General features: G+C 38.4%; 1 protein-coding gene across 1 annotated transcript in view; it reads left to right on the top strand.

Moving 5' to 3' along the window:
- The window catches only part of BOD1L1 (biorientation of chromosomes in cell division 1-like 1), a 42,213-nt gene that overhangs the window by 4,558 nt on the left and 20,622 nt on the right, over window positions 1-17,033 (top strand). Inside the window, exons 2-10 of the mRNA XM_010576881.1 lie at window positions 254-378; window positions 1,729-1,919; window positions 3,177-3,800; window positions 4,279-4,428; window positions 5,812-5,981; window positions 7,058-7,181; window positions 7,539-7,683; window positions 8,363-8,438; window positions 9,349-15,493. Of these exons, the coding sequence (XP_010575183.1) occupies window positions 254-378; window positions 1,729-1,919; window positions 3,177-3,800; window positions 4,279-4,428; window positions 5,812-5,981; window positions 7,058-7,181; window positions 7,539-7,683; window positions 8,363-8,438; window positions 9,349-15,493 (7,750 nt within the window). The remainder of the gene's footprint in view (window positions 1-253; window positions 379-1,728; window positions 1,920-3,176; window positions 3,801-4,278; window positions 4,429-5,811; window positions 5,982-7,057; window positions 7,182-7,538; window positions 7,684-8,362; window positions 8,439-9,348; window positions 15,494-17,033) is intronic.

Genomic DNA, 17,033 nt, shown 5'->3' with positions numbered 1-17,033 from the left:
CCCCGGCGGGCGAAGCCGGGGCCCGTGTTGTCGGAGGGGAGCGTGGGCTGGCCGGCGGCACAGACGCGCCTGGCTTCGCGGGGCGTTTCTAGCCGTGCGGGCGCGCTTAGCACGCTGCCACCGCTGCGAGGCAGAGGGGGCGGCTGCGCCGTCAGTGGGTTGGGGGGGCCGGCGGGGCTCCCAGCTCTTCCCGCCGGCGGGGCAACTGCTCATCAGAGCCCTCCTGTCCATCCTCTCTGTCGTTGCTTTCCAGCCTGCCTACCAGAATTTGAGACAGCGCGTTGACAACTTTGTTTCCAATCATTTGGCAACCCATACCTGGAGTCCTCATCTCAACAAGAACCAGCTGAGAAATAACATTAGGCAGCAGGTTCTCAAGTAAGTGACAGCTCTGGGGCTTCTCTGTTTGAACACGCTCGTGTACCGCAATGGGTGACGGGGGCTGTAGGCCAATTGTAAAGTGTCTGCTTTCTTCAAAGAAACTTCTGAAGAAGCTTTTTTTTTTTTTTTTTAGCATTTAAAAAGTGCTGTCATTTCAGATAGCTCGCCATCAGCATTAGTCAGAATTAGACTGCAGATATTATTTTGTCTGATCCACGTTGATGCAGGGGTGGAAAGCTTGTTTCTGACTTGGGATGTAGCACCTCAGCTGAAGTCTGTCTTTACTGTTTCTTTTAAGGGAGATGTAAATAAAACTGCTCTTATCATCAAGTTTTGGGCTAAGGACAATTAAAAGGATTCAACAAGCTAAGCTCTGCAGAGTACAAAGCCAAATTCACAAAACAAAAAACTGGGTGTAAATCTAACCAGACAAAAAAGACTTTTTTCAGAACTGCTGTTATCTCAAAATGATGTCAAACACTTATCTGATGTTGCATTTTTTTCATGAGGCTTCGTCTAGTTTTTCTTCTCAAAAGTTAGAGTCATAAGAAGCGTTAGGAAATTTCTTCAAAGTAGCATGAGTTTGTCACTAAACTGGGTCGAACAAGGGATTTGGGAACAAACTTACTCAGTTATGCTGTAGTGGTACCATTGATAACTTGTACTGAGAAGCTATTGTGTTTGGTGGGAGGGGAGCAGTTCTTGTTTGGGGTTTTTTTTTTTTTTTTAGTTCTTCTTAAAGAGGGAATGAGGACATAGAAGCAATAAGTGTTCCACAAAAGATTACAGGGGTCTAGAGAGAACCCATGGACATAAATCTCTCTATTGCCATTTATTTGATTCTGCTGAAGATTAAGGGTGTTCTCTAAAGCTGCAGAACTCTGAGGCATCACACTGTACCAGGCAGAAAGTAACTTAGGGTGGTGATGTCTGATCTAGTAGTCGTTTGTCCCTCACACCATCTACAATTCATCTGTCTTGTGCCATGGGAATTGATAACATCAGGTTTCTTCTTAATTTTTTCCACAAACGTCGCTTTTACAGTTAGATGACATTTCTAGGCATAACCAGTAACAACATAACAACAGGCTGTTTGTTGTGTTAATTCCATGCAGTTGGATTGCTTTGTTTCTCTAGCAATTTTTTGATTCGCTCATAAGGTATAGAGAGAGCTGTTGGAAGTACAGGCAGCTGGCTAAATACATAGCTGCAGTGATGCTCAGAAAATGTTAATGCTTCATTGGAGGCTCTTAAGAGTGTTTTCGTCACAGCTAAAAGAGCATATTTCATCAAGGTGTTCTTGAAAAGTCATTTTTCTTATTAAGTATTCATGTAACTCTGTTCCAGGTCTGGAATGTTGGAATCTGGAATTGACAGAATTATTTCTCAGGTTGTGGACCCAAAGATCAACCACACATTCAGACCTCAGGTGGAAAAAGCTGTCCATGAATTTTTAGCCACATTGAATCACAAAGAGGAGGCAGGCCCCAGTACAGCTCCAAGTGAGGAGAAAACAGATGCTTCTATTACAGTACAAGGTATTCTACCATTTCTCCGAGCAGTCTGTTAACAAAAATTTGTTTTTCAAGAGAGCAAAAACATTGGCTAGGTTTGCTGCTAGCACAAAATTGTTAGCATCAGTATTAACAAGCTGAGCTCCAGGCAGCATACCACAATACTTGTCTCTCACTGTATGTGTAAAGGTAGAGGGCGAGAGAGACATCACCATGTACCACCATGTCACTCTGTCACTCCTACTTGAGATTACAAGGGATCGGTTTACTGTAGGGAAAAAAGTTGGTCTCGGGGTTTGGCCCTCTGAGTATTATAGGATCAGATAAGACATAGCTGTAAGAGAAGAATGATTCAATTTTTTTGTGCATTGGTAGATCAGAAAAAAAACTACCTGTGAGACAGTTACCTGTCTTAATGCAGTTGCTGTGTGCCATAAAATTTGAATGGGTAAGGTCCTCTCAGGAGCTTAAGTTCTGCTGTAAATCAGCCAATCTTTAGTTTGCTTATAACCACAGCACTTTTTCTTTACGGTTTTCATTTATGTTGCCTGGTATCGACTTCTAAATGCTCCTGCAGGTAATTGTCCATTCTTTCCCTTCCTAAGAGACTCCATAGCAGTCCATCTATTTGTAACCAGACCCTTTATTTAAATCCTAGCCCTTTTCCTGTGAGGCCCACTTCCTTTAAAGTAAGTGGGTTAACAAGCCAGCTGCAGCTCTTAGTGCTAGTCCAGTTAACCCTTTCTCATCCATCTTCAGAGTTGCTTCTACAAGGATGGGAAAGTGATAAGGTATCTCTGATGGTCCTGTTGTTATATAATCAATATGCTGAGTCCATTTTCCATGTCGTTTATGGAGATACCAGAAGTATGTAATACAGACTTTCTGCTGCCGTATTCTATATTGTGCTTCTCCAGAGTCGTCATCATCCCACTTGGGATGGTGGTAAAGTTGAACAAGGATTGTGTTCAGAACATCCTTCCCATAGACAGCCTCTGCTTTCTTTACATGATCTCAGGAACAGTGGTATGTCACAGACCAAAATGTATCTCTGATAATAAGATCATAATTGCTGCAGGAATGCAACTTATTGTTCTTTTTTTTTTGTTTTTTCTTTTAAACCAAAATCTCTAAATGCAAAATTAGTCAAATCTTCTAGTTAATTTTACTTCTTTTAAATAAAGTAATTATTCTTTTTCCTTTCACTTGCTTAACATTCTGTCTGAACGGTATTATGGAAACTAAGATGAACTAAAACTATTTTCTTTCTTACTATTCAAGGTGTCTCTGCTACAGCTCCTAGTGGCAATGTAGCTAGTGATGCAATGTCCATTTTAGAAACAATAACTTCTCTTAACCAAGAAGCAAGTGCTGCCAGGGCTTCAACAGAGAACTCAAATCCCAAGACCAACGACAAAGTTGCAAAAAGACTCTCATCTCAGCAGAGTGTGGATGGTAGCACTGATAGAGAGAGAAATGCAGAGGACTTGCCAGACAGAGAGAAAGCAATTTGTGATCTTTCTGGAGAAGGGGCTGAAACATTTGGAAAGTGTGAAGATTTAAATGAGCTTCCCTGCCAAAGTGAAGAAATTAAAAATTCAGCAAAGGATACTAATAATTTGACTTTTACAAATAAAGATACAAGTAAAGAAACTCAACAGGAAAATGAAGATCAAAAGAGTAAATTATTGGATAAATGTGACAAGAAACCAGACAGCAGTGAAAAAGGTGAAAGAAGAAAAGAAAAGAAGGAAAAACTTGACAAGAAGTCCGACCATTCAAAGAAAAGTGATGATACTATGAAGTCAAAAGAAGAAAAGCAAGCAAGGGATTCAGAACCAGTGAAACAGTTAGTTCCAGAAAAAAATAGCAATAAACATAAAACAACTGAAAGCACTAAAGAAGGTATGGTGTGGGCAATGCTCTTTCTTAAGATGTGGATATGGGTGGGGGGGTTTAAGTGTATGCAGGAGTTGAATCAGAAGTATATTTGGAATGTGGGTTCTCTGCTAGTTCTGGCACATTTGTCTAGCTAGCCACAGCTAGGTCTTGGTTCATCTCCATTAACTGAGGTGCCCACATTAGGAATCAGATGAGCTTTGATTCCTGAAGTGTGTGTGATTGGTCATCTGCCTTACTCTGGCAAGTTCTCTCAATGATTCCAGTCTGCATTTAAAGTTTCTAGTTGTACCTCAGGGTGATTTTTGTTTTGAGTAAACCAGTTAGCCTAAGAACACTTCATTTAAGATGTTACAATTTTTTTCCCCTATTTCCTGTTCTTAAGATAATTTTGTTTTCAGTGGCAAAATCAGTGTTTTGGTAAGAAAAGTTTCTCAAACTGTGCTGCATTACAGCCCTTTCTTTCTCTTTTTCCCTTTGCAAGAAAATGCATCAGTAGATTCAGATATGGATGCACTCAGTGACATCACTGTCAGCTCTGTCCATACCAGTGACCTTTCTTCCTTTGAAGAGGAGAGTGAAGAGGAGACTGTAATTTCTGACAGTACTGAAGAGGGGGAGATCACATCAGATGGTAAAAGAATTAGGTTGTTAAGTAGCAAGAAAGAATATGCAACACTTTTGTTGAGTGCATCATATCATAAATCTGAGGTTTTGCAGTATGTTTTATTGTACTTATTTATGAGAAGGAACTCAAATGTGGAATGGATAGTACATGTGCAGTTATAAAAAAAAAAACAAGGATTGGACAAACTTTGAGTATTTTTTTTTTAATAGCTTGACATATTCTAAACATTGTAAATCTTATTTGTGCTACAGTATTTCATAGGCGACAGAAACACTTAACAGTGATGGATATGTCGCTTTCCTATGGGGTTTTTTCCTCTCCCTTCTGCTGTGAATTTGGTATAACATTGGAGTGCTTTGTTTGTGACCCCAGGGTAGTGGATGTAGCTGACTTTGCAGATCAGGTTGGTTGTAGAGCTTTAGGACTGCAGGAATTTCCAAATTCTACATGGCCACAGTGGAAGGAACAGGAGTGGATCTAGCTTTAAGAGCTTGGAAACACCAAATCTTTTCACTGACTGGGTTACCTTTTTTGTGTTCTCCTTGTCTAGAGCAGACCTCAGACTCTGATTTCTGTGGATATGGGGCTTTTGCAGTTGATAAGACTTTCCACTTCATAATACAGAGTGCCTTAGTACCTGAATGACTTGTCTCTAGAGTGCTGTGAGCTTTTCTGCTCTAAGAATATTATTTAGAAGCACTGAATTACTTGCATATTCTCTGGCTTTGGTGTTACCTTTAAACAGGAGAGATTGCATTCGGTTATGACTAAATATTTGTGAAGTGAAAACAAGCCTTAAGTATATTTCAGGGGTATAAATAATTCATACGGTAGGGAGCAGAAGTGGTTTTGCTTTATTTCTAATAATCCTGATAAAACTGAAAGAGATTTATTTATTTTTACTTGAATAATACTTGCATGAGTATAAATAACAATGCTTTGTGTATATATTTCAGTAAGCCTATCTAGTTATTACATACTCGAATATTGTACAAATTTTTTTGGTGTAGGGAAGAAGCTTAATTTAATATATAGCAGAAATTATATTCTGACTTCTTATATGGTGTTAACTACTAAATACTATATGTAAAGAGGCAACGTGATTACAGGCAAGAGGGTAAGCCCAACTGCTGTATCCCAGTTTATGCTGGGGTTTGTATCTTGCAGTTTTTTGGCTGAATGGTGTGCACAAACACATGAATATACCTTTCAGGTTTTCATAATCTAGTGATACTTTGATGTTAAAGGGTTTAATTTTTTTAACTGTCTACGTTTTTAGAATAAATAATTGCTAATACATTTTGAGTAGCTTTGCCTCATCAAAAGTTGTGTTGAAAGCACTGCCCTAATTTATCAATATATCTCTATGCTTCACTAACCTTTCTTCAGATGAAGAGGAGAAAAACAGTCAAAGTAAGACAAAGCCTCATGCTAATGAGCTGAGTGATGGGAAAGCCAAGCCTGTTCGTCATGCTTATGTTCGTAAGCCTTTCTTGTACTCCAAATACTTCAGCGATTCTGATGATGAACGAACTGTAGAACAGCGCCGTCAGTCCATTGTAAGTGTGAATTTTGTTACCACTCACATTCTGGCTGCTTAAACTTTTCAGCACAGAAATTCCACTTCTTTGGTGGTGGTTTGTGAGGGGGAGTCTTCTGTTTCGTCTCACTTGCTTTCTTTTTTGCTTTTTCCTTTTGTGTTACAACTCCCCTCCTTTAGATTTCCACCAATATTGCATGATCTGCTCTCCAGCAAAGCGCTCTGGTTATAGCTTGAAGGCTTCTGGTGGTGAAAGCAACAACACACTTTTCCGTCTTTCCCCCCCCCGCTCTAAAGTGAACAGTCTTTTGGTGTTGACAGAGGATTTACTTATTAAATGTCTTCACAGAATCACAGCAACAGGTGGATTCTTTATCAACTGAGTGATTCGATGGGGAGAGTAAGAACTGCTGCACATATGAAAAACTTGTCTTCGATAGATTTAATGCATATAATGACAATTTGGGTGGAAAAAGTAGCCCATATCTACCTGCAGGCTGCCTTCAGTGGGACTTTGTGTAGTTCGGGCTTGCGTTGACTACTGCAGGCTACTTAGTTACATCATCTCTTTACAAATGTAGTTCTTGCTGTCCATGAAATCAGTAGTTTGTAGCATGTCTGCAGCCATTGAGAGTGAAAAGAGAGGTTTAAGCATGTTCATTGTGTTCTGTGGAAGAAGGACCAGCACACAGAAGAGGCAGCAGCAGTTCTTTTAGATCGCTTTCCTTTGGCGAAATACAGGGGTTTTTTTATAGTTACATGTATTTTATATATATATTTAATATATATACACTATGTATATATTTTTTATATATAAATTAAAAATAAGATATATTCTTTGAGAAGGTCTTAGAGCCTCAGTCGGTGGTGTTAAGCAGCAATGAAACTGGAATTCAGCTAGTTTCACTTCACAGAAGTATTAGAAGACTCCATTAACTTTCATGTAATGATTTCTAAGGACTATTTTGGTTTTTTTTAGTTTGCCTCAAGCTACAATGTTCTGTTTTCTGTGGGGTTTAGACATATATTTGTAGTCAAAGAATACCCTTTGACCTAATGATAAATTAATTCTTTTCCTTGTTTTTGTATGTCCAGGCCAAAGAAAAAGAAGAGAGACTCCTAAGAAGACAAATTAACAGAGAGAGACTTGAAGAAAAACGTAAACAGAAGGCTGCAGAAAAAACAAAATCCCTGAAAACTGGAAATCAAAATGCTAAAGGTATGAGAAGTATAACATTAGCCCCTGCCATCCTGCTCTTGCTCACTCTGGAAAAAAGTATTCAGCTTAAAATATTGGTAATAGGTCTCTAGTCATTTCCCTTAAAAACCCAATGTTTCAACAGTGATCTAATGGAAGTATGTGTAATACAAATTATTAATACAAAGTTCTATATCTTCAGTCTTTCCTATATCCTTTCATACATCATTATATTGCTTAAATGCAATGAATACCCGTATACACTAGTATTCTCTGCTACATGTTAGTACTCTCTGTACTACTTTTCAGTCATGTTTATAGCTGAAACAGTAATATAATGACATGCTTATGTATTTCACCGTTTGTGTATTGTTTTAGGAAAAAGTGGCTTGAACTTAGAAGAAACTTCATCAAGAAGTCTTGAGTCAAAAGTTACTGGTACCAGCATTAAGGATGTGCTTAAAGAACAGAAATTTTTAGAAAAAAAAGTAGCTTTGAGCAGAAAAAGAAAAAGAGATTCAAGGTATTCATGTATTTGCTCAAAAGGAATTAAGTTTTTGAATACTCATTTTTTACAGATTTAAAACATTCTCTTCAACTTCGCAGTTAGCCTTACCCATTTTAACAACTTTCTCTTAAAATAGTCACATAATTTTGTTACTAATAAGCATAAAGTTCAAGCAGAAAATCAAATTATAGCTGCTTAAATATATTGCAGCTCACACTGCAGTAGTGGCCTCTATGTGGCTTTTCCTACACAGAATGGTAATAAAGGAATGAGAACGAAGAGCTTTCAGATGTTTGTGCATCTAATACATCAGTCAGCTTGGCTTAGTCTTTAAATTGGTGTTTTACATAGCTGTGTACACATGTACGTATCTGTCTACATACTGGTATGTATGGCACAAGGAGATCTTGTCCATTTTACAGGGACAACTGTAGTACTAATGCTGTCGTACTAACATTCTCTGCTTTAAAGCACTGATATCCAGAGGATATCTTTGAAGCTGGTACACATAATTTTTCAAGAGGAAAAAAGCTTGGACAAATTGGCTAGTTAAAAGTTCTGTGATCATGTTCTATTTCAGTATTTTTAGTGTGCATTTCTCTCTCTCCTTCAGCTTTAAAAGCAGACAGTTCACAAACTAATGTTGGGCTGATACAGATTTTTCTTTTTTTAATTGTCCAAATACCTGTTTCAGGCATGCTGAAGATGGCTGCAAAAAGAAATACGAGCCATCTGAAGAAGATCCTAAAGAAATGCAAAAGACAAGTGAGGTATGTGTCTCTTAAATATAAACCGTATGATCTTCCTTTTTAATTATAACAGCACTTGTTCATTTGTCCATGCCAAACTGCATAATATTGCATTTGTTCTCATGAATTAGTTTTTTCCTGCTAGAGTTCTTTCAGTGGCATTAGTGATCTGCCATTGGTGTAGTAATGTTTTCTGAATTCCAGTAGCCACCAGAATATACAGTCTATGTATTTAGTGCTGATGCATGTTGTAGTAGAACATGAGATATAGTTTAAGCCCTGTTCTGTGAAGCATGTTGGGTTTTTAAAAAGAGCAAAGTGTGTCTTACACACAAAGACTTGAAGATCTTGATCTATTTAAACTTCTCACTGGGAAGTTAAGGGAAAACTGAATGTAGTCCAAATACTAAAGGGAAGAGAATTTTTATGGTGGGAGTTTTTACCAACAACTTTATTAACACAAAAAAATGTGATAGTTGGAAGTTCAAATGGAATCTAGATTTATCTTTTGTGGGGGTTGGGGTGTTGTTTGGTTTGGGGGTTTTTGTTTTGTTGGGTTTTTTGAACAGCATAATGGCTGTTCAAAGTAACTTATGGAGTTCTTGAAATTGTGATTGTTCATTTTAAAATCCATTTAAATCATTTTAGAAAGAAAAATCACTTTATAAAGAAAAGATACTCAAGTTCAAACAGACTGCTTAAGGTTAACTTCTCTTTCTTTGGATTTTCCCACAGTGGCAGATAGTTGAAATGAAAACGGCAAGTTTCATTTTCTTACTGTCTGTATTTTAGGTGACTTTTAATTACAATGTTAAGTGTATTCTCTGGTGTATTGTTTTTATGGAGAGTTTGCCCTTAACAATTCTGTTCGGTCATGTAGTGAAGGAACTGTATAACATTTGCTTATATGTCTAAAAACTTTCTGTTGTAGACTTGTGAAAAAACTTCTTCCAAAGAATTGAAGCATAATCATGGGAAAAGTGAAATCTCTAAACAGCTTAGAAGACTTTCAGAGTCAGTGCATTCAACTGAGGAAGGCAAAAGTGATTCTAAAGCAGAAAAAGAACATAAAAGAAAAACTTCCACCTCTCTTCAGGCTGAAGGAGCCCAGCAGGACAGTGAAACAAGGGATCCAAAAAGACAACTGGATAGAGCAGAAGTCAATACTGAAGAACTACAGAAGCAGAAATCCATACTTAAAAATGAAAAACACCCCAAAAAAGATAGTGACACAGAAATTCAACATATGAGAAATGCTGCCAAAAAAGAAGCCAAGTCTTACAGAGATAAAAATGAAAAGGAAAGAACTGGTTTAGAAGATAAACTTTCTTTAAAGCACAAATATAAAGGAGACGGTATTCACAAACTAAGTGAAGATGTTGAACTCCATTCATTTGAGAGAAGTTTGAAAGGAGAGGATGGTGGTCAGAAGCATAATCAACAAATAAAGGTTTCCTCAGATGACAAATCTGAAAGAAAAAGTAAACACCGAAGTGAACGGAAAATATCAGTAACTGGAAAAGATGGAAAAAATATTTCTGAATCAACCTTAAAAGCTGAAGAATTGCTGCGTAAGGAAAATAAAAAAGACAGACATCTCTCAACAGAAAAATCGAGAGCAGAATACAAGTCCAAAAGGTCCCTGAGTGATTCTAGGCCACAAAAGGATTCCCAAAGTGCCTCAAAGCAAGCTGCTTCTGCATCACACAGAAGGAGCGAAAGCTACTCCGAAGATAAACGTGAAATAGAATCAACTAACTCTGATTGTAATTCAAAACAAGAAGATGGTGTTCATAAAGATAGACGAAGATCTAAGAGCCTTGTAGAAGACAAGATTTTGTTAAAGTCTAAGTCAAAGGGTCATACTAAACAATTCAAAGCATCTGAAACAGAATTGCAGGAAAATTTAACAAAACCGGAGACTGGTCAGAAACTAGACAAAGAGAAGAGCACGGAAGAGAATGATTCAGATAAGCAACACAAATCCAAGAATGAAGACAAAGTTCTTGAGGAGAGTGGTGCTGAGTTTGAGCTTGTAAGTGGTACGCAATCAGCTCAGGGATCACAAAAAGATGTTAGTCACAGAGTTAAGTTACATTCTGGAGAAAGAGGTTCTGTAAAAGAGAAATATAGAGGTGATAAAGATTTAAGCAATTCCAAACTAGAAAGAAGGTTCTCTGCTGAAGGTCACAAAAGCAGAAACTTAAAGCACAGCAACAAGGAAATAAAGAAGAAGGAAGAGAGTATGAAATTGGAAGATAAAGATATTAAAGAAATGGATAGTGGGCATGAAAAAGTATTGAACATCACAGTGGCAATGGATAAAAAACAAAGTAAGAAGATATCATGTGAAAATAGAAGAGGCAGTATATCAAACCAGGATATACTTGGAGAGGAAAAGGAATCAGCTAGCACAACTGAAAAGAGCCATGCTCCAGTCCCTCAAAATTCAAGTATGAATAATGATGACTTGCATTCTGGTCATGAGGAAGAGCTGATGGAACTTGATTTGAAACAAGAAAAAGTACAGGAAGCATCTAACATAGAAGGAAAAAACATTCAAAACTCACTGCAAGCCACAGATGCTGAGTATGCAGCAAAAGAAAAACTATCTCTCTCTGTTTCAAATAAGGTATCAAAACACAGCTTGGCAGATCCTGAAGCTTGTGAATTGCAGTTTCTGCCTGCAGCTGAAAAAACTGTTGAACAAGAAGATATCCCTAATAAACAAGTTGGTGCCTTAGACACTTTGTCCAAACAAGCTTCCATAGATCAAGGACCCAATAAACAAGGGGCTTATAAAATGAGCGTTGTGTATGAAACAAGTGGTAGAATCTTACTGAATGTTCCCAGTAAGGATCAAGCTTCAGAAGGTAGCAGAAGACCAAAGAATTTTAAAACTGTGATAAATTCTAATTCAGATGATGTTCCTTTAGCAATTAATTCTTCCAGAGAAGATGCTGCTGATGCAAAGTCCATGGATATGGATATCTCAGATTTTACAGATTCCTTGGGTAGTATGTCTAAGGAATGCCATAATTCAGATGAGACTTCGTTATTTGAAGATACTTTCATTTTGAAGAATGATGCAGCACAGGTTGTATACGTGGAACAAGATAGTGCAGTGCTGAGTTCTATCTTGAAAGATGATGGTGACAAAACCACTATGACAAACAGTATAGAAAAAGATAACAAGGTGCCCCAGCCTGATGAACAGGCAATGGAAGAGAGTACAGCTGGGTTACCTAGTCAAGAAGACTGTGATGAAGCAGCAAAGTTAGAAAGCACTCAGGGAAGTGAGTTGAAAATAAAAGAGGAAAACGTGATGACTGACATACCTGAAGATTGTGGAGATGTAACAACAAAAGAACTTGTAGAAAGAAAAGAAGGAGAGTGCTTGAATACAGATCCTTCCACGAAGGGAGAAAGGACAATGATGGATAATGTGGAAAAGAATGAGATGCATGATGTTGATGATGTGATACAGTCTTCCTCTGTGTTAGTGCCTAAAAGAGTTCCTGAGGAAGCAGTCAAAGGCTCTGTTATGGCCAGTGGGCAAGAAGGGAATACTGTGATTGGCATGGAAGATAAAAATGAAAGCAATGCAGTAGGTACCAGTGCAGGAAGTAGTAAACTTAGTTTGTTGTACAGCAGCCTACAAACAACTCCAGCCACTGTGATAGGAACTAGCACAGAAAAGATCATTGAGAGCACTGTAATGGCCACTAGTACAGGAGAAGAACGAGCTGAGGGTGCATCACATTCTGAAAAGGACAGTGATGCTACAACCACTTGCTCAGAAGAAAGTGAGGTGACAGTAATCTGCACAAGCATAGAAGCTGACGAAGGTTTCACAACAGGCATATGGGTAAAAAGTAGTGAGAGTGGCAGTTTCATCACAGGAGCAGATATTGGTGAGTGTACTGTTGCAGCAGCTGAAGAAGGTGGTGGCAGTGTTGTCACTGAAGGATTAGCAGAAAGTGAAAGTTTCCTAACAAGTACAGAAGGAGTAGAAAATGGTGATTGTACCATGGTTGATGCAGAAGAAAGTGGTAAGGATTCAGTCAATGCAAGTGGAGTAGAAATTGAAGACAGTGTGAATAGTGCTGGGGCAGAAGAAAAAGATGATGCTGTGACTAGTGCAGGCTCTGAAGAAAAGCGAAAGACCTCAACTTGTGTAGATACAGGCAAATTTGAAAGTTCTGTATCCTGCTTAGGTGAAGTGGAGAGCGATGGAGCTGTAACTAGTGCAGGGACAGAAACAGGTGAAGGGTCGACAAGTGGTGATAGTTCAGGTGAATTTAGGGGCAGTATGAGAGCTGGCCAGGTAAAAGAACACGAAGGTACTGTGACTTGCACAGGTGCAGAAGAAAGAGGTCATAACTTCATCATCTGCTCAGTGACTGGTACAGATGCACAAGGAGAAAGCACTGTAACTGGTGCATGTATTGCAGTGGTCACAGACAACAGTGCTGCAACTGGAACAAGCCATGACAAATCTGAGGATACTGTAAATGGTGAAAGCGCAGTGACCAGCACAGGCATAACTCCAGAAGATGATGCTGAAATTTCAGTAGTCTGCACAGGGCTAGAAGACAGCAATGAGGGGTTTGCAGTTTGTTTAGAAGCTGAAAAATGTGAAAGTCTAATGGACAGTACAAGGGCAAAGGAAGAAGCCAATATCACTACAGTCAGTGTAGGTCTGTGTGATGATGAAGGTTTTGTGACTAGTACAGGCTCAAAAGAAGAGGATGAAGAAGGTGAGGGCATTGTGACCAGTACAGGAAGAGGAAATGAAGAAAATGAGCATGCTTCTACTTGTACAGGAATGGAAAGTGAAAATGCGCTAATTTGTATAGGTACAGAAGAAGGTGAAAGTTCTATTATCTGCATAGTTGCTGAACAAATGGAAGCTGAGTCAGGAGTGGCTGGCACAAATATAAATAAGCTTACTGTCGACAGCATGATGAGTGCAGAGAAAGAAGCTAACTGTGGCACAGACTGCAAAAATGATAAAGGGATTGTTGAAAGCAGTGTAACCAGCGCAAGTGCTGCAGATGAGGGTGCATTGACTGCCCATATAGGAAAGCATGAAGGTACCTTGATTCCCTTAGATTCTGAGGAATGTGAGGGTCCCATGACTAGTGCTATGGCAGCACAAGATAAGAGTCAGTCTGGTGCTGAAGATGAACATGAGAATGCCATGACTTCCTTTGACAGCAGAGAACTTGATCCCTCTATAAGTAGTGCAGTTCTAAAGGAAGATGAGAATTCTCTTATTCCTGCTGACAGAGAAGAAAAAGTAAAAGGGGATATCATCTCTACCAGTACAGTGGAAGAAAGTGATGCTCCCTTACATTCAGCCATGGATGCTGAGGAAGGTCCACTTGCTGTTGCAAGAGCAAATGAAAGTGGGGAAAGCTCTATGATCTTGATAGATGCTGAAGATACAGAGGTGCCTATGCCCAGTACAGCTACAGAGTTTAAAGAGTGTGTGCATACTTTTAGCAGTAAGCAGGAGAAAGATGAGTGCACTATGATTTCCACCAGTATTGTGGAAGAATTTGAGGCTCCTATGTCAAGTGCAGCTATTGAATATGATGGTGAGCTCCCCTCTGTGAAAACAGAAGAAATAAATGAGAATGCTATGGTTTCTATAGATATGGAAATATACGAGGTTCCCATGCCTAGTGAATCCAGTGCAGGAGGAGATGATAATGATGATGATGAAAGTCACCCAACTGCCAGCGGCAAGGAAGAAAAAGATGAGTGTGCTATGATTTCCACAAGTGTCATGGAAGAACAAGTAATCCTAATGTCAGCTGAAGTCACAGAAGAGGCAATTCAACATGTGTCAGACACGGAGTCAAAAAATGAAACGGTAATGATCTCTACTAGTACAGCAGAATGTTTTGAAGCTCCAATGTCTAGTGTGGCTATGCAAGATGAAAACAAACTCACTGCTTCAGAAACAGAAGGAAGATATGAAGCTGCTATGATCACTACAAGCATGACAGAAGAATGTGAGATAGTCCTGATCAGTGCAGCACCGCAAGCTGAAAGTCAACTCATTGTAGCAGAAGAAGATGAAGATGCCATTATTTCTCCAAATGCATCAGAGGAATGTAAGATTGTGGAGACCACTGCAACTGTAGATGAACAGTTTGGACTAGCTGCTTTCAATGCAGATGCAAAAAGCAAAGGTTCTGTGATTTTTGTGGGAGAATGTGGAGCTCCTGTGCTGAGGGTTGCCACCAACAGTGAAGATCAACATGCCGCTTCAAGTATAGGAGATAAGGAGGAGGGGGCAGTGATCACTCTGAGCACAATGGAAGAATGTGATAGTCTCTTCACCTTTACAGTCATAGAAGAAAGTCAACTTGCTGCTGAGAGTACAGAAGTAAAAGACAAAAGCGAGGAGATTTTTAATACTGCTAACCAGATTGAATGCATCCTATCAACTACAGGTCCAGAAAAAAGCAATAATTCTTTGCTTGTCATTGGTAGAGAGAATGAGACCCATGAGAGTGGTGTGAGGGGAGAATCAGCAGCATCTCAGACCACAGTAGACAGTGAAAACACAGAAACAGATGAAAATTCAGTGAACCTCATGAGTGTAGATGAAGCCCTTTGCGTGGAGATTAGTACAGAGACTGCTGTGAGTCCAAGTCCTTCCTCAGAGGCAAGTGAGGATGATGAACAAGCTGAAGATGTTTTGCATGAGGAAGTTACATCAGAACTCCCTTGTATGATTTCAGAAGCAACAGTAGAGAGTGAAACTCTAAGGAACGTAAACTATAAATTTAACTCAGACTTGCTTTTAGAAAGTGACTTTTCTGAAATAAGGACTTCCCTGCCTAGGGCACAGGCTCTTTCCTTAGTTTCTGCAAATGAAGTGACTGTAAATACCAACCATGGTGAAGTGACAATAGAAGCAGAATTAGGGGAAAAAAGTGACTTACGCTTGTTGCATGTAGAAGAGCTGTACAGCAGTGATGACAAAACAAACTTGGTCAAAATAGATGATATTAGAATTGAAGTTCCTTTTCAAAAAAGTAATGCAACCTTTAATTCAGGTGAGGATTTATTTTTTTTCCCTCTTTTTTTTTAAGTTTTTGGTTTATAAACTGTCATAAATAGTGCATTTTATCATTATCATAGTTAAAAATAACTTACACTGTTCAAATATACCCAATTTCTTTGTTGGTTGCAAAATAACTGTTAATATATTTAAGAATTTGTGACAAATATTTAAATAGGCATGTGATTCTGGGAGTGTAGGAGTGACTGAACACAATTATCTGAGGTATGTTGGAAAAGAATTAAATGTTACTAGAGTGCAAAAAAGTTACTAAAATACATTGACTTAAAATTATAAGCTAATATTTGAAGTGGTTTGCAGGGGGTAGTTACCATGGAGCTACAGACGGGGTTTGTTATTAATGTGTTTTGGAACTCAAAACTGCTTTTACAGGAAAGAGGATGCATTTCATTTAGGCATAGGTTCAACATTTTAAAAAGGTAAATTCTCTAGAAAAAAAAGGTAACTTTTCTAGTAATTTTGAAGGTTAAGAGTGGCCATCCTTAATCATAACCCCAGATTTTCTCTGGATAGTTATTTAATGGTCAGATTCACACTCTTATGCTGAATTTTGTGTTCTGCATGCACTTGAAATTGTCCTCCTTTGTGTTACAAAGGAATCGGTCATCCTAAATAAATGAGTATTTTAAGTGAGCAATGATGATAGGTGTCCATTTTAAATAGAAAACTTAAGTTATGATAGTATATGATATTAAGGATATCATATTTTATTTCCAGATCCATTTTTCTGGAAGCTAACACTTGAAATGAACTTGCATGGTTGCTAGTTCCTAAAATACCATGTAATGAACATCCTGCTATTTTCAGCCTTTCTCCATTTTGACCCTCCACAGTAGCTGAAGCACCAAGTTTATGAGAATGAATACATTCTGTAGATGCCACAATGAATTCCAGATTATGACTTCATTATAAATTTTGGAGAAATTAAACTGTAGAAAAATAGTAGAGAAATCTGCTTATCTTTCTTTATACCAAAGGAAGTGGAATGATGCTGTTCAAGCACTAATTTTAAAACCTTTTCCTTCTCATGTCTGTCTTTGCTATTATTTAAAAAAACATTTTAAAATGTGAGTTGAGGTCCAGTTTCTCAAAGGTTGGCTTTACTTTCTAGTTTTATTGATATTTAGGGTGAGAAAGCTCACTCTGCAGATCTTGGGATCTTAGGAATTTATCAAGGAAAGATGCTGATTTAGTAAACTTGAAAAATGTTATTCAGTATTTATGCAAGAGACAGGCATGAGCCATGAAAATGTGAACTGCTACACTAAGGTATTTCTGTCTTGGTGCTTTGCTCAATCCTTGTTGTCCCTTGACGTAGCTTCTGTAAGTACCAGTGGTAATGGTAGTCTTATTCTGTGGACCACAACCACAATTTAATCACTTCACATGCATCATTGATGAATTACCATGTTATAACTATTTCTTTTTGTTTAGGAAAAGCTGTATAAACAGGCTTCTGAAATAGGTGTCCAAAAAGGCTGTAGAAGTCATATGAAGGTGCTGTCTGCATGGTC

The sequence above is a fragment of the Haliaeetus leucocephalus genome, unplaced genomic scaffold (assembly GCF_000737465.1).
Source record: "Haliaeetus leucocephalus isolate CR32 unplaced genomic scaffold, Haliaeetus_leucocephalus-4.0 Scaffold545, whole genome shotgun sequence".
NCBI classification, from domain to species: domain Eukaryota; kingdom Metazoa; phylum Chordata; class Aves; order Accipitriformes; family Accipitridae; genus Haliaeetus; species Haliaeetus leucocephalus.
The sequence above is the reverse complement of the archived record's forward strand: the minus strand, read 5'-3'. Positions and strand labels throughout refer to the sequence as shown.